The sequence below is a fragment of the Cydia strobilella genome, chromosome 1, assembly GCF_947568885.1.
Source record: "Cydia strobilella chromosome 1, ilCydStro3.1, whole genome shotgun sequence".
In the NCBI taxonomy this organism is placed as follows: domain Eukaryota; kingdom Metazoa; phylum Arthropoda; class Insecta; order Lepidoptera; family Tortricidae; genus Cydia; species Cydia strobilella.
This window is the reverse complement of record NC_086041.1, coordinates 21580427-21607779: the sequence shown is the minus strand read 5'-3', so window position 1 is coordinate 21607779 and position 27353 is coordinate 21580427. Positions and strand designations below refer to the sequence as shown.

General features: G+C 37.7%; 1 protein-coding gene across 3 annotated transcripts; it reads left to right on the top strand.

Annotated features, from left to right (window-relative positions):
- On the top strand, positions 1–24858 carry LOC134741866 (uncharacterized). Of its 3 annotated transcripts, none has more exons than XM_063674774.1 (11): positions 1–351; positions 4224–4382; positions 15692–15997; positions 18755–18871; positions 19984–20195; positions 20866–21029; positions 21258–21350; positions 21441–21578; positions 21762–21991; positions 23414–23602; positions 24185–24858. In XM_063674774.1, exons 1-11 carry the CDS (start codon positions 157–159, stop codon positions 24539–24541), a joined length of 2160 nt encoding a protein of 719 aa, XP_063530844.1. In that variant the 5' UTR covers positions 1–156; the 3' UTR covers positions 24542–24858. The 3 variants fall into 3 exon arrangements, with proteins under 3 accessions (XP_063530844.1, XP_063530838.1, XP_063530833.1); XM_063674768.1 differs by having other exon boundaries at positions 4221–4382; positions 18758–18871; XM_063674763.1 differs by having other exon boundaries at positions 4221–4382.
- Positions 24859–27353: the final 2495 nt, after the last annotated feature.

Sequence of the window (27353 nt, the reverse complement as noted above, 5' to 3'; positions counted from 1 at the left end):
GCGTGGGGGGACGGGGGCCAGGCCCGGGGGGGGGGTCGGGGGGGCCGGGGGCAGACAGGGGAGCCAGCCAGTGCCCCCCCGGAGCACACGGCGGCGTGACGCCTCCCTGCCATGCCGCTCTAATACTCCCGCCACCCGAAACACACCGGCGTATACATGGACAACTCCTGCCTCCTCGACCTGCTTATCAGGTGTTTTGCCATGACGGAGCCCGAGGACCTCAACTTCACGGCGTTCACGGACCTCTGTCGGCTCTGCTCTCTCAAGAGCGGGCCGCGGCTGCACATATTCGACAAGGAGTCTGAGCAGAGGCAGATACTTTTCAAGTTACGGACGTGTCTGCCGACTATGGTGAGTCCTTACTCTTCATTTCATTTGTACGTATTCACTGATTATCCTTAGCGAATCAAAGAACACCTAAGAAATTCATAATCATAACTAAAACGTCTTAAGTCCTTCATAAAGTGTAAACATGAAAGCCTAAAGATGCATCGACATCTCCGCTACGCCGCGCCGTTCGCCGTAGAGCTCGCAGACGCATGCGTGCTACGGCGCGCCTACGACAACAACATTACGGGACACGATACCTGTTGGACCTTGAGATTTATTTTTAAAAATCCTTCATTAAACATAGCTTTGGAATATTTACCTACCTACTTAATACTTCTCCATCCAATTGCGTATTAAAGTTCGAGATTATCACAAAGGATTAGAAATAAGCTCGAGAAGCTGTAATTAAAGATTTTTGTGACGTCACGGTCGCCCCTTCTCCCTCGGGGGATGTTTAACTCTTTGAAGAGGAGATTTACAAGATTTTGCAGCTAGAGGGTTGACTTACGGGTGGAAGGTTTAACAAGTATGGTAAACGACCGGATATAGGAATATAACGTTGTTGTGTTAATGAAGATGTTTTTTTGCAATCGGCATAATACAGCGTATACTGTAAGTACCTAAACGCGTCTGGCAGTACCTACAGTTGTTAAGAATTACTTATTTCGTCTTATTTACCATACGGTATATACATACTTAAGTCATGCGTTTGAAAATTTACATATAAATTTTCGTTATAAAAGTATCATATTTTCATTAAATTTTAAATTGTTACACGGATATTAAAACTGTTACTTGTTCAAATAATATACGAAAACTCAGTATTCAATTTTGGTAGTGAACAATATTTTTAATGTTCTTTACTTTCTTTACAAGCGAATCAAATTTAAGATTTAAGAAATAAAATAAAAACTGAAAAAGCGACCGGATCGAAACATAGTGCGGTTTTATAAAATTGCAATTTGCACCGGGCGGTCATTGACCTGTCGTAAGTAGGTCGCAGTAGTTACTCGCAGTACGATCCCGTGGCGCCCGACACGTGACTGGCTAATCCCCATGTCACTTGTTTACGTGGCCCGCCAGTCCACAGGCGGATAATTGGCCGTTGACAATTGTTACCAAATTTATGTTATTGAGGGGTATCGGCGCGTTATCTGATTCTAATATTTATTATACGGGGTATTATTGAGGCAGTAAACACATTTATCGGATTATATTGATGACATATATGAAGGAATAAAGCTCGTGTCACATAGCATGAAAGTATGGGAAAAAGTGATAGAGAGACGCCTGAGAGACGAGAGTGACATAACACAAAACCAATTCGGATTTATGCCAGGGAGAGGTACAACAGACGCCATTTTTGTACTTCGCCAACTGTGCGAAAAATACAAACATGCTAAAAAGAACCTGCATATGGTGTTTGTGGACCTTGAAAAGGCATACGATCGAGTACCCCGAGAGGCTCTGAAAGAGAAATGCGTGCCTGGGAAGTATGTGGAGCTAATTCGGTCCATGTACAATCAATGTTGTACACGCGTCCGGTCAGCTGCTGGCACCACCGACAGGTTCAGTGTCACGGTAGGCTTGCACCAGGGATCGGCTCTAAGTCCCTACCTCTTCCTGCTTATTATGGACGCTCTGTCGTCGGACATACAGGAAGAGGCACCCTGGTGTATGCTTTTGTGAAGCTTCTTGCATGGTTACTCTAAATTATTACCAACACAACAATGGAGGTACGAGTACTTACAGGTACTCTGACTTAACCAGTCCTTTGCGATGCGTCCTCTTTGACCGCCTCAACCCAAGTGAACGAGTCTGTCCCCGTTACTCCGTGCCCCACCATTTGCTATAACTACCGTGTTGCCAACAGTATAAAGTTACTTTCCCAGCTACCCCTGTATTAATCGGGGTAACGTACTAATGTTGCCACAGTAGAATTATTATTTAACTGCTATCTTAAATGTTAACATAAATAAATCATGACATTTTTCACTGAAAACATTGTGCTTGTGGATGAAGACGGACTCGAGGTACAGAGCAGACTTGAGAAATGGCGGCGAAAACTGGAGAATGTTGGTCTGAAGATCAGCAGATGTAAAACTGAACATATGTTCTGCGATTTCGGCGGTCTCTCCGGTTTAACTGCCATAGAACTCGATGGCGTTACATTGCCTGTCTGCTCCGACTTCAAGTACCTCGGTTCGCTTGTACAGTGCGATGGCGATATTGACTGTGACGTGAAAAACCGGATTAGCACAGGATGGACGAAATGGCGACAGGTCACGGGAACCATTTGCGACGCTCAAATGCCTCTTCGATTGAATATAAAAAAACCATCATAAGACCTGTCGTCATGTATGGGTCAGTGTTGGGCCCTAAAGGTGACGGATGAAAAGAGATTGCATGTAGCGGAAATGAGAATGTTAAGATGGATGTGTGGTGTGACAAGAATGGATAGGATAAGGAATGAGTATATAAGAGGAAGCTTGAAAGTTGCACCTATAGTAGAAAAAATAAGAGCGAATCGCCTAGCGTGGTACGGACATGTAATGCGGAGGGATGAAAGGCATGTGACGAGAAAGGTATTACGAATGAATGTGGAGGGAAGTATCGGGAGAGGAAAAGGTGGATGGACTGTGTGAGAGATGATATGAAATGAATGCGAGTGAGTGATGAAATGACGGGCGAGAGAGAGGTATGGAAGAAAAAGACATGCTGCGCCGACCCCAAATGAATGGGATAAGGGCAAGCGAATGATGATTGATGACATATATGTTTAATAACTTTATTATTAAAAACGGAACGCAGCAAAATACCCCTAATAAGGTCGACTGACGATAATTGACAAAATCGCGGGGAACGATTTCGGTGAGACCGGTCGTCGTGGAAATCTTTAGGGGAGACCTATTTCCATCAGAGAACAACTCTCGGTGTTACGATGATGATGACAATATATAAAACAGAAATCGCTCTGTCCCCCTTATTCCAATGGCGTCGGGTAAAAATATTATTTTTGCCTATTTTGCAATAGCATGAAATAATTGTCTATAAGTACAAACTTTTCATTTTAGTTCCATGAATCAACATCTTGACGTTAAAACTTTCTTAACTGGTTGCACAAATACTACATAGCTCTCGTCAATTTGTTTACTAATTTATGTGGAGAGAGACTACTAGGTACTATTGATTTTTATTTCCACAGTTGTAAGATCATGAAGAAATGCCATGATTCTCGTTATATGAATTAAAATCTGTCGCTAGTAATTTATTTTGTTTTTTTCGCTTAGCATACGTGATCCGGATATTAATAGAGGTGGGTTCAGGGTTCCGCGACCCATTACCGCGGTGTACCTGGGTGGATCAAGTGGTCGGCCAGGCGACAATAATATTTCGCATAGTTTCTTACAAGAAATATTATACTACGTTTTACTAATATGTTAAGTACATGACCGATTATATAAAATGCATGTTGGGTTATTTTAAATACCATAAAACAAGGGTTTTAGTAGTGACCCAGGCGACCGTAATCATGGCAACAAGTGACAAGGAAAAGTTGATTCACCCACCTTATTATAATACCTGCACTTATTTATTCCTATAAATGGTTAGTGCAATAATGGGGAAATGTTTGTAAGCATTAAAAGGCACATGTATTTCTCTATTATTTATTAGATAACCTAGCTCAAAGACATACATTGTTAGAAATGAGTCGCCAGTTTTAGTCCCTAGGTAGCTAGGGTACCTAGATATTCTATAGGTATATTAGGTATGATATAATACTTCCATAAATTGGCAAATCCCACGTCTATATTCTAGATTTTATCTTGTCCTGATGTGATATTATTACAGATGGGGTAACAAATCCTAACACAGGTTTAAACTTCCAGCAGATATCGAAGGACGACTTCCTGCCGAAGAAGATCTGCGAGCGCTGCGTGACACGGCTGGAGCAACTGTACGAGTGGCGCCAGAGCTGCCTCAGCACCGACTCCGTGCTGCGCAACTACGCCGAGTCCATGCGCATCGTCACGTCCACCATCAACTTCCAGGTCAGTCGGTAACAGTCCTCCGCCAGGGTACACATGTGAGCGTAGGCCGTAGGGGTGCTAAGCTTCCACCATCAATTTCCAGGTCAGTCGGTAACAGTCCTCTCCGCCAGGCTACACATGCGAGCGTAGGCCGTAGGGCTGCTAATAAGCTTCCACCATCAATTTCCAGGTCAGTCGGTAACAGTCCTCCGCCAGGGTACACATGCGAGCGTAGGGCGTAGGGGTGCTAATAAGCTTCCACCATCAATTTCCAGGTCAGTCGGTAACAGTCCTCCGCCAGGGTACACATGCGAGCGTAGGCCGTAGGGGTGCTAAGCCTCCACCATCAATTTCCTGGTCAGTCGGTAACAGTCCTCCGCCAGGGTACACATGCGAGCGTAGGCCGTAGGGCTGCTAATAAGCTTCCACCATCAATTTCCAGGTCGGTCGGTATTAGTCCTCCGCCAGGGTACACATGCGAGCGTAGGCCGTAGGGCTGCTAATAAGCTTTCACCATCAATTTCCAGGTCAGTCGGTAACAGTCCTCCGCCAGGGTACACATGCGAGCGTAGGCCGTAGGGGTGCTAAGCTTCCATCATCAACTCCAAGATCATTGCTATATTAAGGACGCTAATCACGGAATTTCGTACCATGTCCCGCCCATGATGGCGACGGTCAGTGTGAGCGTGATAGCAATATAATTATGTCCTTACTTTAATATATATTATTAGGTCAAATACATTTTGGATAAAAACGCATTCGGTTGACTGACTTACAGGCAACGGTACTTAGTAATTATATTCGCCGTACGAAAAACAGCCGGTCGTCGAAAAATCGGGGTGCAGTATTCAAGGTGCTTATAAACCGTGTTAGGGGGAAAACTTTACACATAATCATATACTTACTAGTAAAAAATTTAATTCTTGACGCTCTGAAATACACGAGCTTGGTTGGCCAACATAAAGTTGTTCCTTTCTAGCTAGGATGATTAGGTACATAATACGAGTTTGATGAAGTGCTTGCTACGTTATTGATTTGCTACTCAAAAGAGATCATATGTAAAACTCTAACTAACATATTGCACGTGACATTGGTAATTATTTTATCAAAAAAATCTCAAAGGAACGCATGTTAGGTTTAAATGCAACTGCAGGTCGTTGTTTGTATGGTCTTGAAGTAAGGGTCAGTGCGTCGAGCGATGGCACGCGACGGGCGATACACGGCGCGTCTCGTCGGCGGAGTGGGGCGTCTCCTCTATTGATCCGCGCGAACTCGGGCTCTATCGACCCATCACCCACCTCCCACAACAATTACGCAAATGAAAATCAACTCTTAGTACATCCGAATACAGTTCAAGTTAATAGAGACGGCATGACCAAGTGGGGTGTACTGGAATACGAACTCAATCTGCACGGGTTACGTTCGAAAATTGTAGTCTGATTTGTGTAGCATGTTTTGTAAGGCAATGCATTATCCGCTTTAATACGACAGTTATAAGGCTGTCATCAGCAATCAGTTCGCAGTTAAGCACTTGTAAATTTGGTTGTTGGCTACGCATGTCCGAGACGTTTTGTTTTATGGGTGTAAGTATGGATCGGTGCATCAGTATCTTGTAGCCGGCGTATTGATTTCCTGAACCGGTAATGATGAAGAAATAACTTAATATCATTAAAAAATACACTTTAATTCCATTATAATTGTTATAGATAACATGACATAGACAAATTTCGTCCTGAGACGTGGGTCGTGGACACGGGTGGTTTACACCACCTTCTAACACTTAGCTCTCGCACCCCACAATTCCACAGCTTGTACGAAAAATCTCAACCCCCCTAACGTCGAGTGCAAGGCCCCCCATTACGGGTGCATTAACGCACAGGCCCAAGGTCGATGGTGGAAGGTGGCACGAGCTGGGGCCCGTTAACCCTGACCTAGCGGGTGAAGGATATTCCTACTACGCCCCCCGCCTACGGCTCCAGTCCCCACTCATCACATGGTGCTAAAAATAGATGCGCTCAAATGTTTGGGATTATCTGAATGTGGCTTTCACTTTCAACCAGGTTTTGTTATGTAGTTGCACATCATTTTACTATTACTTTTTTACGTTTTACTATATTAAATAATTTTTTTTAGAAACCTGCTTTTAACTGGGCTAATAATTCTACGTTTTGATACGACGACGAGCTACGTCAGTGACTTATGACTGCTATGAGTTATGAAAGTAATATCTTTCTCTTGAAATTATGGTCAATCTAGTAGAACACCGTCGCGAAACTGTATGTAATTTCTCCAGTACTATTTCCCTATGGCCGAAAGCGAAGATAGTGGAACATTTCGTGGAAGCGGGTTAGAGCTGAAGTTCTGTTTATAATATTTTTGTATCCTTTCATTTCGATCAGGGAAACATTCCAGCATTAGCTAGTTTTCTGGGAGAGATCGATTAAAGAAAATGAAGGCCCGCTGAGTCACAAACACACACAACTTACAGAGGTCACGATAACATTCAAATGTGGCAGTAAAACTGTTTAAAAATATCTTGAAGATATCCTGGGCATCGGCAAACGTTCAAGAAAAGTTAAGCCCGCCGTTTCCGAAAATAAAATAAATAACTGAAAATGCGTTCGGTCAAAAATGTAAAAAACAGCTTTAATTGCATTATGGGATTTATGGGGGACTAATCATATGTCACTTAAAATGGAAATTCATATCATTCATATCAAGGTTTGTACAGCGCCATCTATCGGCAAATTGGCAAACTAATTTGCGCGACCTGTATGTTGTATGTTGGTTTTTCAAGGATACTTAATTCTTTATCATGTAAACCGATTTCAACAATTTTTGTTTTATTAGAAAGAAGGTATTTTTAGTGTAATCTCATAGACATTTCAAGTATAACAAACACCCGCAAATGGGCTTAAATTGCAAATAAAATAAAATAAAGTTTTTTGTTAATTAAAAACTTGTTTTTAAGATAGCGGTGTAATTATATTTTTCCTGTAATATTTATGATAATGTTATTATTATGCAAAATTTTTATTAAATTTTTTGCATAATCGTTTCGTTTCGTTGGCAAACTTCGGAGATAAGGGGGGGGGAATGGTATTTTTTTCACATTTTCCTTCATAAGTATTTTTTTTTCTCTATGAAATCAAATAATAAATTGTTTTGTAATGTTCAATTCGAGCTCTTTCAAATGATATCCCACTCGACCTAGTAACTAGACTTTGCCCCCTCTTTATATTGGGCTTTTTTTCATAATTAATAAAAATAAAATAAAAATTTACACTTCCAATGTATTAAGGTTAGCGCTGTTCATAACTATTCCAAATTTCAAATCGATATCTTCAGTACTTCTTGAGATATTTAGCAATGTGAAAGACAGACAGACAGAGTCGCACCATAAGGGTTCCTTTTGTACCTTTTTGGTACGGAACCCTAAAAATGAATTTACGTTATCTCCCTCGCCCGCTATTAGTTCACCGACTTACATATGTGGCTTTCCATCAGAAAATGGTCCTTATGCTTCATGTGCAATAAGGACCTTTCTATCAGAATAATTTCTGTTGGAATTACATATAATAAGGTCCTAATTGCATTTGAAGCATAAGGACCATTTTCTGATGGAAAGCCACATATGTAAGTCGGTGAACTAACTACCCTTCTGTAATGGAAAGCCAGATATATGTGTACCAAAATTATATAATAATATATTCTGTACCTACTTTTTGTGGCAATAAAGCATTTTTCATTTCATTTCAAAATTCCAACGAATCGGTCCATTAATTTCAGAGCATGTTGCGTGACAGACGAACGGCCAGAGAGACGCACAAGTGTTCCGTTTTTCCTTTTCGAGGTACGGAACCCTAAATGTATCCTTAGCGTAGGTAATCGTAGTCTTAATTTACTTATTCGCGTTTGATAAATTTAGATAAGATAGCTTAACCCTTAAATGCATGTTTTTTTCTTTTTGCCCGAAATGAATATATGTGTTGCGTAGTATAAATTGTTTGCTGATTATGGGAAAAATGGTAAAAAAATTATGACCTCGATTTTCACAGCGAAGTCAGTGTTAGAAATTGCATAGGCTAAAGAGATATACACGGTGTTTCATGATCCACTGAAAATTTAAAAACAGTTTGTTTAGAATCGATAGGAGAATCGATTGCGCTATATTTTAATGGCGGTAATTTATTATTATTATTTTTTATTATTTTTACATGCTCAGTCTACAAGTTAGTAATGCAACAACATCTATAACCAGCATTTGACACGTTATTTGTCAATGAGCAACACCCTTAACTGGCCATTGGTAAACCTTATCTCGTTGCAGTAAGCCCAGTAAGGTATGCAAATGGTCAGTTAACAGTGTTTACGATGGTAACTAGCAATTGTTCGTTGTCACTAAAACGACGAAGTATCTTGAGTAGAATTACCAGTCGAATAGAATTGTTAAGAAAACTAAACAATGAATTTTTTTTTTAATATTTATCGGATTAAAGAATAAATACTCAAGATGAGTTTAAAATAAATAAAAAATCTGTTGGGGTGTCTCAGTTTTTCAGTGGCTTAAGTAACACCGTGTATTTAAAATTTACTGCCACCAGAAAGGTACACTATTTGTGATATACCTATGATAAAGTTGTTAAATATAAAATAATTACAACCCCCAAAACAGGTTTAATATCACATACTAAAAATCACCAAATTCTGGATTTTTCCAAGTTTTCCTACATTTCGTCTTAAAACGAGTGTAATTTTTATAAATTAAAATACTGCGTAAATTTAAGTAAAAAATCGGAAAACGGATTAGTTTTACTAATGTAATAATATAAAAGAACAAATAGATTTTATCTAATTATGTATAAAATTAGTTGTTTTTGTTGTGTAGGTTGCATTTAAGGGTTAAACAATTGAAGTAAAAAACGCATGTATAAAAACAAATCATCAAAGCCAAATACCTACGCTAAGTGCTTACTACGAACGTGGGGCCTAATACCTACGAACGAAGCTATACACGTTTATTTTATTTTCGTACCGTAAAATGGGGTGAGTAGGGTTCGCGGGGAGAGTTGGGTTATGAATGGGGAGAGAAGGATTGAAAGGGGGGTGAGATGGGTTTTTAGGGCTACTGCTACAAAGATAATGTATTCCAATTTAAAATGGAGCTATAGTAATACTCATAATAAAAAAAAATCGATCCAACAATCTTCCAAAATCACCTTTGTATGAAAACCCATCTCACCCCAATTACGAGGGACTACGGGGTGAGGTGTTTTTCCTGTTTATCGTCAAAGTGATGAAATGGAACTACCCAAAATAAAATAAAAACTAAAATACAAACGTCCGGAACACTTATTATATACACCATTCAGTTTGCATATGTAAAAATAAAATGTTATCGAGGTTTGAATGTCAGTTTTGCTCCAACTCACCCCATTTTACGGTACCTCCAACGTCTACGAATTTCGTAGACTGCTACGAAACTACGTCTTTTATGAAAACTTTTAAATAACAAATAACTAAAATAACAGATTTATAAAGGTCAAATGACGTTCCTAAACAAACGAACGATACAATTCCAGTTATTTGAAAATAAATTGTATGAAGTCATTAGAAAAATCGGCTTTAACGACTCACCGAACCAATGGGTTGTTAAAACGATTTGGGATAAATCAAATAAATCAATTAAAACTTTTTTCCACCAAAGAGACATTTGATCAACATCCATAAAATTTAGTTATTTTTGCGTTTAGCCAGAGTGTGACGACGTAACAAAATGTGTAAAGGCGCGATTCGGGAATAATTCATTTCCCGATACGTGCCGTTAGAGAAGTGCATTGATTATCGCGCAGATCCTGGCATTCAATTGACACGAACAAAACTTTTCCGTTTCCGGCATGCTGCGTCTAGTAATTTCCGGAAAGTGCGTGACGAAGGGGAAAGTCGATCGATGCACTGCATAGTGCAGGGCCGAGGGCCGCGTCAAGACGTCTCGAGACCTCTTCGACACTCGCGCCGCCGGGTACTTTCATTCTATATGCGTGACGTAACTACGACAGTCGTGATTCCTATATCCTTATGCTTGTTCATTCCTTTTGCTCGTGGTAACAAATTGAATTACTGGTTATTAACGCTTGCAATTCGATATCGAATTAAATATTACGATGAGGATATTAAGTGATTTTTAAAAGTGTAATAATGCGTAAATTAGGCTAAAATTTAACAGAAAATATTTAGATTTTATACGCCAATATGCAAATCGAATCATATTACAATGATTTTTGGAGTTTCGGGGTGAGTAAAAACCAAATTGGTTATTAGGGACGTTATCGATCTCGATTTATTTGTGCACCACGTTGTCCTCGATCAGCAACAAATCTTTCTCATCAACACTGAAAATGATGAACTGTTTTCCTGAGTCGATTTAGATAAAATTTGGTATGACCATACTGTTAGTCGCGGGAAACATTTGATAGTTTTTATCGCGGAAATCATCCCATAATGGAATGGAATTTATTACGGAAGTAGGATGTGAAAGTATCAATTCAACGAAGATAGTCGCCATCAGGACTCATAAAATAAACGTATACATTTCTTATTTATTCAAAACTCTTTAATATCACAATTTTGTCGCTATACAACAATTTATTTTAGGTAAATTAGAAAAATACAATAACTTTACTCCATCTCAGAGGATAATGACAATACACTCTGGTAACCAGAAATAATGCACACTTTACATGTACCCTATCTCACGTACCCTAGTGTTCGGCCCTTTAGTTTGCTTTTAATCAGTGCGAGATAAGGCCCTCCGCCCTCACCGAGGGAACTTCCCTTATCTTTAGGGGACGCGCTAGTCAAACAATGCCATCGCGGATCCGGAATTTTAGTTTAGTATTGTGGGTTCTGATATTTACCTGTGCAAAAAGCGAAGTTCTGTAAAGATCAGGCGGCGTATAAAAAAAAAACCGGCCAAGTGCGAGTCGGACTCGCCCACCGAGGGAGGCACCAAATAATTGTTTAATTAAACCAAAGATATATGTAACTCCGTATAAGATAAGTAAAGTCTATGAAAAAACGTACCTCGGAAAATCAAGGACTCGAAAAGATGGTGCCATACCTTTGGCCTATACGCGTGTAGATGGCGACGCCGTTTAATATTTAACAATTTTAGCACATAACAGTGAAAAAAAAAAACACATTTTTGAGTATATATAGTTGGCCAAACCAGATTGTCAGTTAATAAGAACAATTAAAAACTATACTTATCCTTTTCTTTTGGGTGCTAGTACTATACTCTGATTTGTAATTAGTTTCCAAAAAACTAACCTCACTTTTTCTCTTTTTCGTATGTTTTAAGAAACTACACAAAGCTAAAAGGATACATCTATATTTATTTTAAATGCTAGAGTATGCAAAAGGGAAATTTGAGTTTACTTCTTTACATTTTTTCCATATTTAAAATTTAAAAAATACTAAATATTCGATTTTATGGATATTTTGTATACACACGACTGTAAGACTTTTAAGGTTTTAATGCACTTCCCTCCAGGGCCCAATATTTTTTTCCATACTATATTTTATTCATATTCATTTTTAGGGTTCCGTACCCAAAGGGTAAAAACGGGACTCCGCTGTCCGTCTGTCCGCTTGTCCGTCTGTCCGTCTGTCTGTCTGTCTGTCTGTCTGTCTGTCCGTCTGTCCGTCTGTCCGTCTGTCTGTTTGTCACCAGGCTGTATCTCATGAACCGTGATAGCTAGACAGTTGAAATTTTCACAGATGATGTATTTCTGTTGCCGCTATAACAACAAATACTAAAAAGTATGGAACCCTCGGTGCGCAAGTCCGACTCGCACTTGGCCGGTTTTAGTTTTAATCCTGTGTCGAAAGATGGCAGTAGATTTACTGTAACTACAAAATTTGCTTTGATAATAACCCTTTGATTAAACAAATAATAGCGGACTAACTGTTGCCCGCGACTTCGTACGCGTGGATTTGTAACATTATGCAGCAAAAGATATCAGTAGGGACGGTTAATCATTTGTTAATAATTATACAACGCATGAAATTTGTCTTTCACAAAGTACGAAGTTTCAAGTCCCTAACTGAAAAAAATTGTTCTCAATATAATCCTTCTCAACACTTAGATTTTCAAGTCCACTATTAAAATAAAATGTTCGCTCACGATGCAAACTTTATTAATACAAACTTTACAAACACGGTGCAATCAGTTCTCGTCTATTATAATATAATGCCCTTTTACCAAGTTTCATGTTCCTAGCTTAAACGAAAACTTGTACTACATATAAACTACATCCTCTTTTTAACCCCCTTAGGGGTTGAATAAGAATAAGTTTATTGTTTACCGTGTCAAACATGATGTTAAAATGATACATAGTACATAGTACCAACGGCTACCCTTTTCGGGTATACAATATGAATTTTTAAGAACGTTGAAATAAAATTGTCTTCGGTTACCGCGATAGTTACTCATGAAATAAAACTATAAAGAGTAACGCTGTAAAGAGTTCGAAACGTCGGGATGTATTATAAATTCAATATACGCGATATAATCCGTTTTCATAGTTTTATTTAACGTTGAAATAACTTTTTTTTGTAATATTATACAATGCCTTTCTAAGAAGTTTCAAAGCATTTATAATGGATTCAAACTTTTAACCCCTTTTTAACCCTTTTAGGGGATGAATATTTAAAAATGCTTAAATTACTTTTCTTGTATTCTAAAAATAAGCCTTTACACAAAGACTGAAGTCCTGTACGCAAAAAAGGTTTGATCACCATAAAAACTTTCAACCTCTTTTTTACCACCTTGGGGGATGAATTTTCAAAAATGCTGAAATAAGTTTACTTCCCTTTTAATTAAATATCTTTCTACATAGTTTCAAGTACCTAGCTTAAAATAAAATTAGGACCCCTAAAAATTTTCAACCCCTTTTTAACCACTTTACGGGATGAATGTATAAAAACGCACTCAAGATTCAAGTCCCGCACTCAAAGAAATGTTTGATCTCCATACAAACTTTCAACCCCCTTTTCACCACCTTGGAGTATGAATTTTCAAAAACGCTAAAATCACTTTTCTACTCTTTTAATGATTTACCTTTTTACGAAGTTTCTAATTTCTAGCTTAAAATAAAATTTGAACCCGAAACAAACTTTCAACCCCTTTAAGGGGTGAATTTTTAAATTGGCTAAAATTACTTTTCTTCTATGCTAATAATATACCTTTATACAAATATTTAAGTCCCGTACTCAATAAAATGTTTGATCTCCATACAAACTTTCAACCCCCTTTTCACCACTTTGGGGGATGAATTTTTAATAACGCTGAAATTAGTTTTCTTGTTTTTTTATATATAATACCTTTGTAAAAAGTTTCAAGTTCCTAGCTTATAATTTAAATTTGAACCCCAAGATAAACTTTCATCCCCTGTTTAACCCCGTAGGGGTTAAAATTCCAAGAACGTCGAAATATTTTTTTTTGTAAGCGGCTATTATGCCTTTCTAAGAAGTTTCTAAGCATTATTGTTTTGTAATGGTTTCCAATTTTAAACCCCTTTTTAACCCTTCTAGGGGATGAACTTTTAAAAACGCTGAAATTACTTTTCCTGTATTCTAATAATATGCCTACATACAAAGTCTTAAGTCCCGCATTTGATAAAATTTTTGATCTCCATACAAAGTTTCAACCCCTTTTTCACCACCTTAGGGGATGAATTTTGAAAAATCCCTTCTTAGTGGTTACTAACGTCATAAAAGCTACCTATTGTGAAATATTCAGCTCTCTAGGTCCAACGGTTTGGGCTGGGCGTTGATTTAAGTGAGTCGGTCAGTCAGTCAGGACCTTTACGTTTATACCTATATATATACATGACTCACCTTAGACCGGGCCGTATCCGTGCCGTAGCTGACTAACTGCCAATTGATGGACCTTCTATCTTTGCAATAAGGTTTAAGAATTATCACTGTACAAACTTGTATTTAAAGATAAACACAAATTTGTGTATACATATGGATTCGAATTAGTTACGTACCGTTGAAACACTTAAATTAAATTAAAATTCATTTATATCGAGTATTAAAATGACTCATACATAATTTGCAACAGTCAACTAATGGCGTTACTCATAAACGGGTTGCTGGCCTGAATTAGCTATGAATCGTTTGTCTTTTATCTGTCATTTTGACTTATGTATTTGTAAGAAAGGGATGAAATATAATTTACCCAAATAAGGTCCGTAAAGTTTTATGAATAAGTGGAGGGGGCACATTTAAACACCATACTAAAACACACATTAGATAAATACACAATAATTCACCAAAACAGCATTAACGTTAAAGCATACCACCACCAACTAACTAACCATAACCATGTCCTTTGTATTTGTATATAATACTAAGCGCTCTACGGCCTTAAAAGTGTATGGTAACATTAACATCCTAAAATGATTGGGTGACTAGGAGCTACGCGGCGGCGGGAATAGGAAGGCGGTCTGGGACAATATTCGACACGTTATTCGAGCACAGTTAAGCGTGTGCCCTAAACTATCATTTATGTAGCCAGACTGTGATCTCAGTTCCACAAAAAAAGACACCTACGCAATCGGAGATCTTACATATTATACTGGTCCGGCTCATACAATCGCTTATCGAATATATTTTTGAACGTAACGGCGATAAGATTATTCGTAACATACAAGCAATTAGACTAGGACAATAAACGGTTAAATTTATTAACATGGGTAAAATTTTAGGCACATTTTAAAGGCACATTTTAATTTGTTAAAAACCGGGCCAGCTGCCGGATTAACACAATATGACAAGACAAGATACCTAATGTGTCAAATCAGTGCTGTCCAAAACAATCCCTAAGGTTATTGAACCCCGTGTGTCGAATTTGGGCAATTAAGAGGGTGTTGCGGAATGAAGTCGCGGGGGTCTCTATCACGGGGTGAATGCACTGGACTGGGGGTGACTCCCCCGCCTGCAATAAGTTGAGTGACTTTATATTGTGATTAGAAAAAGTATCTGTATTTCCTTAGATATTAAAATCTATGATGGGAATTCAATTGCGTAATTTTTGTTATTAAAATTGTTATTAAAACAAGAATTTGTTACCTTCTTATTCATATTGGTTTTTAGCATTTTTGCAACCAAAAAAATGCTAATAATTGTAAATTGAATTCCTTTTTGAGGCATATTCAATTTACAACATTATTCAATTCTTTTATTAATATTTCTTACTTTATCTTTTCGCCATATTAAATAACCTATAGCTTATTGATTTTAAGTAAGTATTTACTTGACAGGATGGGACTGTGAACATGGACAAGATGACAGAAGCACAAAAGACGGCATATTTAGAAGCTCACGTGGCAGTCCAACAACATATGGCCCAGGCTGCAGCTGCTGCAAGGCGCGAACAACAACAACAACAGCAACAACAACAACAACAGCAGCAACAGCAACAGCAGCAGCAACAACAACAACAACAGCAGCAACAACAACAACAACAACAGCAACAACAGCAACAGCAACAGCAGCAACAGCAGCAACAGCAGCAACAACAGCAACAACAGCAACAACAGCAACAGCAGCAACAACAGCAACAACAAGTAAGTGTCTAATAATTATGTTCTGGGTAATTCCACCTTAACTGACGTTACATATAAACCGAAGTTGCGAATTTCAATTTAGGATATAATGTAATTACAAACTTTCATAAATTGAATAATAACTGCAAAAATGCCCTTAATGTTGACACTCAAAACAATAGAGAAATCTTTTGCATGATTTGTAAAATATTGAATTGCATTGTTGTAACTGATGTTACAATGAATAGACATGTAAGTGTAAAGGTTTCAGGACAATGTTATTTTCTCTGAATCGAAGTTTTTTTTAAAGAAATTAATCAATGTTTATTATTATCAAAATAATAAGCAAATAAACAAACACACATTTTAGAAAATCGAAAAAATATACCGTAACTGGCGTTACCCGAAATTCGTAGCTGATGTTACCATGCTTAGTTAGTTAGTCAAAAATGCTTAGTTTCTTTCTTCATTAAACGACTTTAAGCTACTAGGTATTAATATTACAATCTAATAAACATTACTCACCTGTATGTTTGTATGTAAGATAGATTTTAAATTGTAAAAACACTTTTATCATAACAGTACATCAAGTGAAATCAAGTCACTGCAAACCTCCTGGCAAACGAGAGTAATTTTGCCCTAAATTAATTCCAAATGGAATTGAAATATACTTCCAACTACAAAGCAAATTATGAACACAAAAAGTGTTGCTATTTCGCAAATTGACTTTTTTCTCATCGTGTCCCTATTTACGTGGAATTACCCTTCTCTCGTTATAATCATACCGCCACGAAGCATTAAGTCCGCCATTTGTACTTTTTTTTTGATGTGCAATAAAGTTCAACATAAAAGAATAATAAATAAATACCGACCGTCCGGCATCAAAGATGTGTAAGAAGTATTTTTAATGCTGAATGTACAGTCGCCATCAGATATATCAGAGCGGCCGAGTTGCTCAAAAATATTTGAACACGCACTCTAATGCCTTGACTGAATAGTGTTCAGATATTTGTGAGCACCTTGGACGCTCCGATATATCTGATGGCGACTGTACATACGAGTATAGGTGATCGGACTCTTGAGGTGAAATTAACTTTTATCATTTTTGGCGAAATATTTTAAATTATTCATAGAATTTGTAATCTATACGTATTCATAATGACCGGACATTATTTATACTGCCCGGTTAATCAAGTTGCCCGTGACATATTTATGTTAATGCATGTGTCCTGACTTTAAGCTACTAGGTATTAATATTACAATCTAATAAACATTACTCACCTGTATGTTTGTATGTAAGATAGATTTTAAATTGTAAAAACACTTTTATCATAACAGTACATCAAGTGAAATCAAGTCACTGCAAACCTCCTGGCAAACGAGAGTAATTTTGCCCTAAATTAATTCCAAATGGAATTGAAATATACTTCCAACTACAAAGCAAATTATGAACACAAAAAGTGTTGCTATTTCGCAAATTGACTTTTTTCTCATCGTGTCCCTATTTACGTGGAATTACCCTTCTCTCGTTATAATCATACCGCCACGAAGCATTAAGTCCGCCATTTGTACTTTTTTTTTGATGTGCAATAAAGTTCAACATAAAAGAATAATAAATAAATACCGACCGTCCGGCATCAAAGATGTGTAAGAAGTATTTTTAATGCTGAATGTACAGTCGCCATCAGATATATCAGAGCGGCCGAGTTGCTCAAAAATATTTGAACACGCACTCTAATGCCTTGACTGAATAGTGTTCAGATATTTGTGAGCACCTTGGACGCTTCGATATATCTGATGGCGACTGTACATACGAGTATAGGTGATCGGACTCTTGAGGTGAAATTAACTTTTATCATTTTTGGCGAAATATTTTAAATTATTCATAGAATTTGTAATCTATACGTATTCATAATGACCGGACATTATTTATACTGCCCGGTTAATCAAGTTGCCCGTGACATATTTATGTTAATGCATGTGTCCTGACTGACTGACTGACATACCAACGCAGAGCCGAAACTACAAAAGCTAGAAAGTTGAAATTCGTGTGCAGGTTTCATTTATAATGTGTACAAGAGATAAGAAGCGATTTTGAGAAATTTAACCCCTAAAGGGTTTAAAAAGGGGATGAAAGTTTGAATGGAGATCAAACATGTTTTCGAGTGCGGGACGTGAATCTTTGTATAAAGGCATATTAATTAGGCTATATGAACCTGCATGTACACTATCTTATGCAAATATATGAATTATGAATAGAATACAAGTGATTTTGGCGTTTTTAAAAATACATCCCCTAAAATGGATAAATAAACTTGAAATGTCGTAAAGAGACACAATAATAGAAAAGCGTTTTTAGAAGTTTATTCCCTAGGGAGTAAAAATCGCTTTCATTGAAAGATTGTGTTAATCCCCTACATTGGTAAAAAGGAGTTGAAAGTTTGCATCGAGAGTGTTTTTTTAAAATAGTGGACTGGAAAATCTATTGAGAACAACTTCGTAGGCTGTGATAGACAAATTGCATGCGTTGTATAATAATTAACAAATGATTAACCATCACTACTGTTTTTTTTTGCTGCATAATGTTTTATGTTCATGTAAAATATATAACCACCAACATACACATCCACGCGCACGAAGTCGCGGGTAACAGCTAGTAGCTAAATATTTTAAGTTGGTCCGAGCCAATGCATTTCTGAATTTTGTTGGCAATTATCATTTGTCGACGCAGAATCAGTATCTAATAATGAGAGATAGTTTGTTGTTATTAAACAGCAGCAGCAACAACAACAACAACAGCAGCAGCAACAACAACAACAGCAACAACAGCAGCAACATCAGCAACAACAAACTACCAACACTAATAATGCTACCCGCCACCATCAAGAATTACAAGTAAGTTCGAATTAAGCATCTAGGTACTAGGTTCTCCCATTTTAATTCGGTCAGTATCTAATAATGGAATTTTGGTGAAATCGGGAAAATCTTTAAATATTATAAATACAGTGAGAAATATCTGCCGAGGGCCCAGGGAATCCAGGATATGAGGAGAGCACTAAAACACGTACGTTCGCTATTGCATTTAATTGATCCACAGACATGGTGCGAAATCTACCCTCTATTGTAGAAACATGAGCTACCCACATACATTACAAACACCATAAGATGTTTTTGGTCACACTTGCGCAGTAAGCGTGCTACTTCACGCATGTGCAGCGGGAGCTAAAGTATATTTTACTCCCACGGGAGATATAGCTTTTTTTATTATGTCACTAACTCATACGAACCAAGTAGGTTATAAGTAAAATACTTGTTAAAACTGTTAAAAGTCAAGGTATATAAAATGAGTTTTACTTGCAAAATAATAACGTTTTCTTATTTTCCATTTCTCATGCTCTGAAAGAGGGTTATTGTTGTTCTATAAGGTGTGCAGAAAGTGATACGTTTCTGCACTAGAGCATTTTATGTTCGAAGTACGATTTTTTATTTTTTTTTACGATAAGCAATTGAAATTTGAGTTTAAATAAATTTGTTATACAATTTCCATTCTGATATTTGACTCTCCATTCAATAAATAGAGACACTTCTGCCTAAATTATTAACTGAAGACTGAAGACCCTTAAAAAATACTATAAAAAATTATACTTGGTCATGTTTTTAAAAAACACATGCATTTTATTTTGCTCGTATTCGAAATGAAAAGTAGAGTGTTTAACTCTGGTGAAAGGCATCCTTTCAGCCTCGTACTATTGGCGCTCTCACTGCGTTCGAGCGCCAAAATACCTCGGCAGGAATGAATGCCTTTCATCCCTTGGTTAACAATCTACTATTAAACTCATTTACGATATAGGTTTTTTGGTACCTATTATTTAATATTTATAGCGAATAGCGACTCGTTTGAGCTAGTTCTATTATTCTAATATACTACATATTAGAATAACAGAATCATTGATATGCGTTGCTTAGAGGCAGAGCTAGATAACTTGTAAATTATTTTGTTTTAATAGCAAGCGCAGAACAACGCCAGTGCTCACCAAGGCCACCCGTCTCCTCCTACCGTCAGCTCCACACAACACCACTATGCCACCATCAACTCGCCCATCAAAGTCCCGCAAGTGAGCTCCAGCACAGGAGGGCCAGACAGCACATTCACAGTGCCCGATGACGTCGGAATGGGCTTTGAGGGAGGAGTTCGAGTGTTACAGAGTCTAGGGAATTGGTGCGTATTTTACAATCTACGAATTGAAGAGTTTCTTTTGTAGGTAATGGTTTACAATTTGTCTTAAGTATTTACCATGATAAATGTAACAAAATATAGTATTTGGATTTAAATGGTCATATTAAGATACCATAATAAATAAATACATATAGGACAATTTTACATAGTTCGACCACTAGGTCGGTTAGTTTTATACTATGTAGTGAAGTTTACTGTGGTACTAACCACAGTAAACTTCACTACATAGCATAAAACAAAGTCGCTTCCTGCTGTCTGTCTGTTCCTATGTATGCTTAGATCTTTAAAACTACGCAACGGATTTTGATGCGGTTTTTTAAAATAGATAGAGTTATTCAAGAGCAAGTTTTATAGGTATATGTTATAATACATTGCACCCGTGCGAAGCCGGGGCGGGTCGCTAGTAATATTATAAGGCTTGTTTTGTGGGTACTAGACGACTACGACTAATGGCGTTATTCGTAAACGATTGTCAAATCTAACAAACCGTTGATAATCTTTTGTCCATATCCGTCATTCTGGCATTTTTATTTGTATGAAAGAGACAAAAGTTATAAAAGGTTGCTAAGTTTTATGAATAAGGACGTAAGTCGTTAAGCCGAGACACCGCCCTTATTTTATCGGCCCTTTTTTGAATTTTTTGTACCACCAGGTCACCTGAGGTCACGACTAACATACCCAGGCCGAATCTCATTCCGTTCACGGAACCATACGCTGAAGGCGGTTCCATGCATCCAGGCACCAGGCTTAAGGCTCTTCAGGGTACAACCGTGAGGAAGCATCCAGCTATCAAACCAACCAGTTCCACTAATGAAGGTAAGGCTAATGAGAGATCTATTTCAAATTGACCTCAAGTAATTAATTTACTGTAACAATAGACTGAAAATATGTAAACCAATCGTTTAACTACAGTCACAAAGAAGTTCACCACGGAAACATATCTCTTGACAAAATAGTGCAAGATATTTTAAAGTGTTCATACAGTTACTATTAAGTATGCTATTAATAAAAGTACTAAACTCACTAAAATATCATTTCTAACAGTTGTTTCAGGTAGTAAGGCGTTTGAGTGTACCGTCTGTGGAAAAGGATTAGCACGCAAAGACAAGCTCACAATTCATATGAGAATTCACACCGGTAAGCTAAACTTCAGATCCAAATATATTATGTTATGTATGTAAGTTAATTTGAAAGCCACGCTATATATAGCCTTTTGAATTTTCACAGGTGAGAAACCATATGTGTGTGAAGTGTGTAACAAGGCATTTGCTCGACGAGACAAGTTGGTGTTGCATATGAACAAGTTGAAACACATCACGCCGTCGAATATAGCACCGCTTGGGAAAAGAACCATCTCTATACCACGTAAGCATGTCTATTTGTTAAGTTATATATAACCCTTTTGATCAAAAGTGATCACAAATTTTTTTGTCCACATTTCTTCAGTTCAACATAAATTTCCTTGTTCAATTTTTAACGTAAATACGTTCATTGAGGCGGGCATTCAAGGACGACGCTATCTACACTAACATGTTTTATTTGCTCTAGCTTTAAAACTAGACGACGTGAAGCCACAATTGACCAAACAGGAAGATACAAAACCGAGTCAGGCTGAAATAGCGGCCGTGGCTCAACAACAGCAACAACAACAACAGGCTCAGCAGCAGCAACAGGCGCAACAACAACAGCAGCAACAACAGCAGCAACAACAGCAACAACAACAACATACGCACCAACAGTCTATACAAGTGTGCCAAGTACCCGGACACACATTTACGGTAAATCTTCCATGATAATGATATATGAATTCAATATTGGTTGAAGAAGACGGTCACCATGGCCTTAGCTGCATGAAGTGCGCGGGTCGTTTTTCCAGGCATTATGCCATCAATGATGTCATCCGCAGGGCTTTGGTGTCGGCCAATATTCCTTGCGTTTTGGAGCCTCCAGGGTTGTGCCGCACGGATGGCAAGAGGCCTGATGGTCTGACATTGGTTCCATGGCAGAGGGGACGATGCCTCTTGTGGGATGCAACGTGCGTGAGTACATTTGCGCCGTCCCACTTGAGTCTCACCGTCAGGTCTGCTGGTACTGCCGCGGAGTATGCCGCCAAAATGAAGCATGCCAAGTACTCTGCCCTGGAACCAACGTACGACTTTGTGCCGGTTGCAGTCGAGACTGCGGGACCTTGGGCTGTGGAGGCTAGGGACTTTGTGAGGGATTTGGGTCGGCGGCTGAGGGACAGGGGGTGCGACCCTCGGTCCGGATCGTACCTGGTCCAACAGATCTCGTTGGCCATTCAGCGCGGTAACGCTGCCAGCGTAATGGGGACATTTGAACCAGGTGCGATTCGTGACGGTTATTTTATTTAAAAAAAAAAAGTGACGAAGCCTGTTGCGGATATCATCATTGGTATTTTTGGGACGAAGCATGTTGCTGATTTGCATTTGTAGCCACCTGACGAAGCCTGCGTTGCGGATTTTTTACATGTAACTAAATATTATTATTTTTTAAGATTTTCTTTATAAATAAAATTATTAATTTTTTTTTTAAAAATTCAATATTTATATTTGAATTAGTATGTTATTTAACATAAATATTTATAGTTAGCATGTACTTATTGAATTTCTCATGTATTGTAAATATTTCCCGCACCTCTAACTGTATGATCTCTGCTTGGCTCAAGGGTTAATGATGGTAGAGAATGCCTTCTGGTATTAAGTTCGCCTTTTGTACAACCAAAGATAGATATAACTCCGTAATAGATGGATACAGTCTAAGGAAAAAACGTGCCTCGAAAATCACGAAAATTTGATTCTCGATCAGATGGCGCCACTAGTTTTGGCCTACTCCCGTATAGAGGGCGTTGACTGTTTCGTTTGTTATTTATAATTTTAACTTCATCTATTATGCGCTTTTAACATTTTTATCGTGTTTAAATCGATACTTGCTTCATAAAATATCGCTTTTATGCAAGGGACTAATCTTTGTATGTAGCGGTCACCGCACCATACATACTCGTACATATTCTAGCTGTAAAAATGCTAAGTAGGAATAGGGCAAATATGTTTGGTAAGTATTTGATAATGACGGTAGGTATTTGCTACTGAGTTGTATCTAGCAAATCTTCCGCTGCTACATGTATGGTGCGCGTGAGATGAGACGTGGATAAACTTACACTTTTTTATGACCTTGTTCAGAATACAAACCTGGTACACACAAGCGCGACGGCGGCGGTGGCCGCAGCCACAGCGGGCATGGTGGTGTCTTGGTCGTGCGAGCTGTGCGGTCGCCTGTTCGCCACCAGGGACGAGTGGAGCGCCCACGCCAAGTCACATCTTCCAGACAACAAGCTTTTGCAAGACAAGATGCAGCAGGCGACGCATCAGGTAACTTCACATCTCTGTTTTCCTAACTTTTAAGACTACTCGTAATCAAATACAACATTTCTCAGTCCATCAAGCGTAGATACATATAACTCTTAATTCACACTATTTGGCTATGAAACTTAAGGATGCAATTTTCATAAGGGGTGCAGTGGTTTCTGCCTTAGTTCAATAAATATCTTAGTACCTACCTCTTGTATGACCTCACCAGTTTGCCTTTTAATTACTTAAAATGTTATCATGATAATTATACCTATTTATGATGCTATTTAAATCGCTTAGAACTGATGCATTTTCTGATGAACGTGGTACCTAACCACGTTTTTAGGATTCCTTACCCAATAGGTAAAAACGGGACGCTATTACTAAGACTCCTCTGTCCGTCTGTCCGTCTGTCTGTCACCCCATATCTCATAGCTAGACAGTTGAAATTCTCACAGGTGTTCTATTTCTGTTGCCGCTATAACAACAAATACTAAAAAGTACGGAACCCTCGGTAGGCGAGTCCGACTCGCACTTGTCCGGTTTTTTTGGTTTTAGAAAGTTTTCAATAATTTGATAAATCTGTATTTTCATAATTTGCAGCAACAAGACAAAGTCCACCTTTCCAACCAAGAGAAGCTGCAACTGTTGCATCACCACAACCAGAATCAGCAGATATTGAACGGGCACGGCATCGCCACCGCATCCGTCTCAACTGCCACTGTCGTCAACGAAACGGCCAACGCAGGCGCGTACTTCACACATGGACACACGCATTACGCACCTGAGAGACAACACACACACGCGCATCACCTGTGCTTAATGTGTAGACAGGAGTTTGCTGGGAAGGCGGAGTTCATGTTCCACGTTCGAGGACACTTTGAAGGCAAAGTGAGCGACATCGCGGCCGCCGACGTGCTCGCGCGGTCTTTAGTGGACAACTCGGGACTGTGCACCTGAGCCACGCCTGCGCCCAGCGCGTTCCCGACCGACGGCTGTGGCAAGGGCGTGATACAGGACGACACTATTATGCTTAAATTCTGAGACATAAGTGATGACGAGTTCTCGTGCTTCGTGACCAGTGATGTGATGAGGTAGCGTGGCCAGAACCCGTCATAAATACTACTTTATGAACTAATAGGCTAAGGTACAGACTAGATTACAAGGGATATTTTTGTAACATAACTTAAATTCTACTTCCCTAAGTTATCAACTACATGAGTGACGTTATGACGCACTTGTTTATAAAACGACACTTTGAATCTGCTCAATGTTCCAACAAATCTATGGTAAATATCTATAGTTATTTAGTGTGAATTTTGTAAGTAAAATTATTTAGTACTTACACTTGAAAAATCACTTATAATTCAATCAAAATGAAATGTATAAATAAAAGTATTATAATTAAGGGCTTTTTAAAACTATAACTAGATATATGTACGATTAGTAAGTAAGTTATTAGTAATACAGTAACAAAGTTCAAAACTTTATTCATTTGCTCTCTTTAAATAAAATAGTAAACCATGAAATCTATTGTTGGTTTACATTTGTTAAAATATATCTTAATAATATACCTATATTTATTACCGACCTGACATACATACTGTACATGACATACCTTTAGTAGGTATTGATTGTATTGTACAGTAGGTATGACTACATTCACACAAGTGAAGGGAGGTACCTATTTAAGTATTATAAATATGAGTAATAAACTATCTGATTAAATTCGACTCCAGTGAATTCGTGACCATGTTGTAAATATGTATCTACCTTTTTATATTTAAGTGGTTGATAGAATCCGACTGTTTCGCTTTATTTATTCGTTTTAGTAATAACTTTTATATAGTCTAGTCTAGTCTAGTCTAGTCAAGGGTTGTCCAATACAAACCGAAGGATGAGTGCATCTAGTCATTGCCATTCCATAGAGATTATAAGAAAATATAAATATATATTTTTGTATCTAGAAATTGTATAGGTAGTTTGTTGGCCGAGGCCGAGGCCGATGTTCCACAAGCGAAGAGCCAGCGATAGTATGTAGGTACAGCGATAGTAGCGAGGTATAGCGATAGTATACAAATGATGATTATAGGTAATTCAAGAAACTTTCAGCACACAAGAGTAGTTTTTTTAGATTATTTGAATTCCTTAAATTCGTTCGTTCGCAGTTTAAATTCGATTATTTTAATTCGGTTATCAGATTCGAATGCGTTATATAACGTAAGAACAAGTTAGAATCAGCGATATAAGACAAAACATTTCAACATTTTTGTTCTATGTTGCTTCAACCATAAATAATTAAAAGATGCTGGGTCTAATATCTTTCGTTTAATAAGGTCCGTGGATCAACATTATGTTACGGTATAGTATAGCATTTTAATTAAATGAATTTGCATTCTTGTTTAAAAGCATAATAACATGCATATAATATTATAAAAACCCACTTGGTAAATTGAGGCGACTTTTTGAGGGTATGTAAGGAAAGACTATCTGTTATTTCGATGTTATTAAAAATACAGTTATAGTAGGTTTATAATCTATTTATACAAAACAGTCACGTTACATAGACACTGGCAGACAACGCAATGTTTAAACCGTTCAAGATAGGATCTTGAAATTTGAAACACAATTATATGCTTTATATTATGTTAGAGAGCTCTCTACATAAAAGCGAGAGCCGAAAGTTTTTAAAGACGCGGGCGTACTCGCGGCGGGAGGCTTGTTATATATATAGATTTGGTACCTACTTGCCAAATTGGTGAGCACCTTGTCCTCTCCGTTTTGTCTGTTCGTGACTATGTACATGTTATATTAAAAACTTTTTTTAGTAGCGGAGCGTGTATTCTAGAACGGGGAGAAACAGCAATATAAAAAATAGTAAGAAAAAATTATTTACAACCATACGGAAAACCATAAACCTAAGGAATAAACGCGGAGATAAACACGACTTATATAACCTACCGTTATCCGAGTTATCTCAATTGTATCACCTCTCAGACTCAACTGCGTACCTACGGATTAAAGGAAACAAAGATTTAGATAGAAATGTCAAACACATTACGTGTCAAACATATGTGCTTGTGTAGGGGCGAAACTTCTACTATTCCCACGATATAGTTAGCTCATAACATATGCATAACTTACTGAATTAAAACTGTTATTTGTAGCATCGAAAAAACAAATGGATGTTTAGTCGTAGGATGGTCCAATGTCGATCTCACACACTGTTTATGTAAACTCACTCGTATATATCACAAGAAATGCAATAATTTAAATACTTATACATCTAAATATGTAAAATTGTAGCATATTTGTAACACGATAATTTAAAGGTATCAATTAAAACATTTAAAACTAGTAACGAACTCCTAGAAGCGTATTTTTTTTTAGGTATTCTTAAATTTTCCACTGATTATTTTTATATGGTTACAGTCAGATTGTAGAAACCAAAGATGCCTTCTGGTATTAAGTTCGCCTTTTGTACAACCAAAGATAGATATAACTGCGTAACAGATGGATACAGTCTAAGGAAAAAACGTGCCTCGAAAATCACGAAAATTTGATTCTCGATCAGATGGCGCCACTACCTTTGGCCTACTCTCGTATAGAGGGCGTTGACGGTTTCGTTTGTTATTAAACAATTTTAATGCATATCAGTGAAAGAACATGAGTCAAAATCATATAATAAATTATTAATGCAAATAAAAAAAATCATTTATCCATATTTAAATACATTTTATCGTATGTTTATAAATCTTCTTTTTTAGTTTTA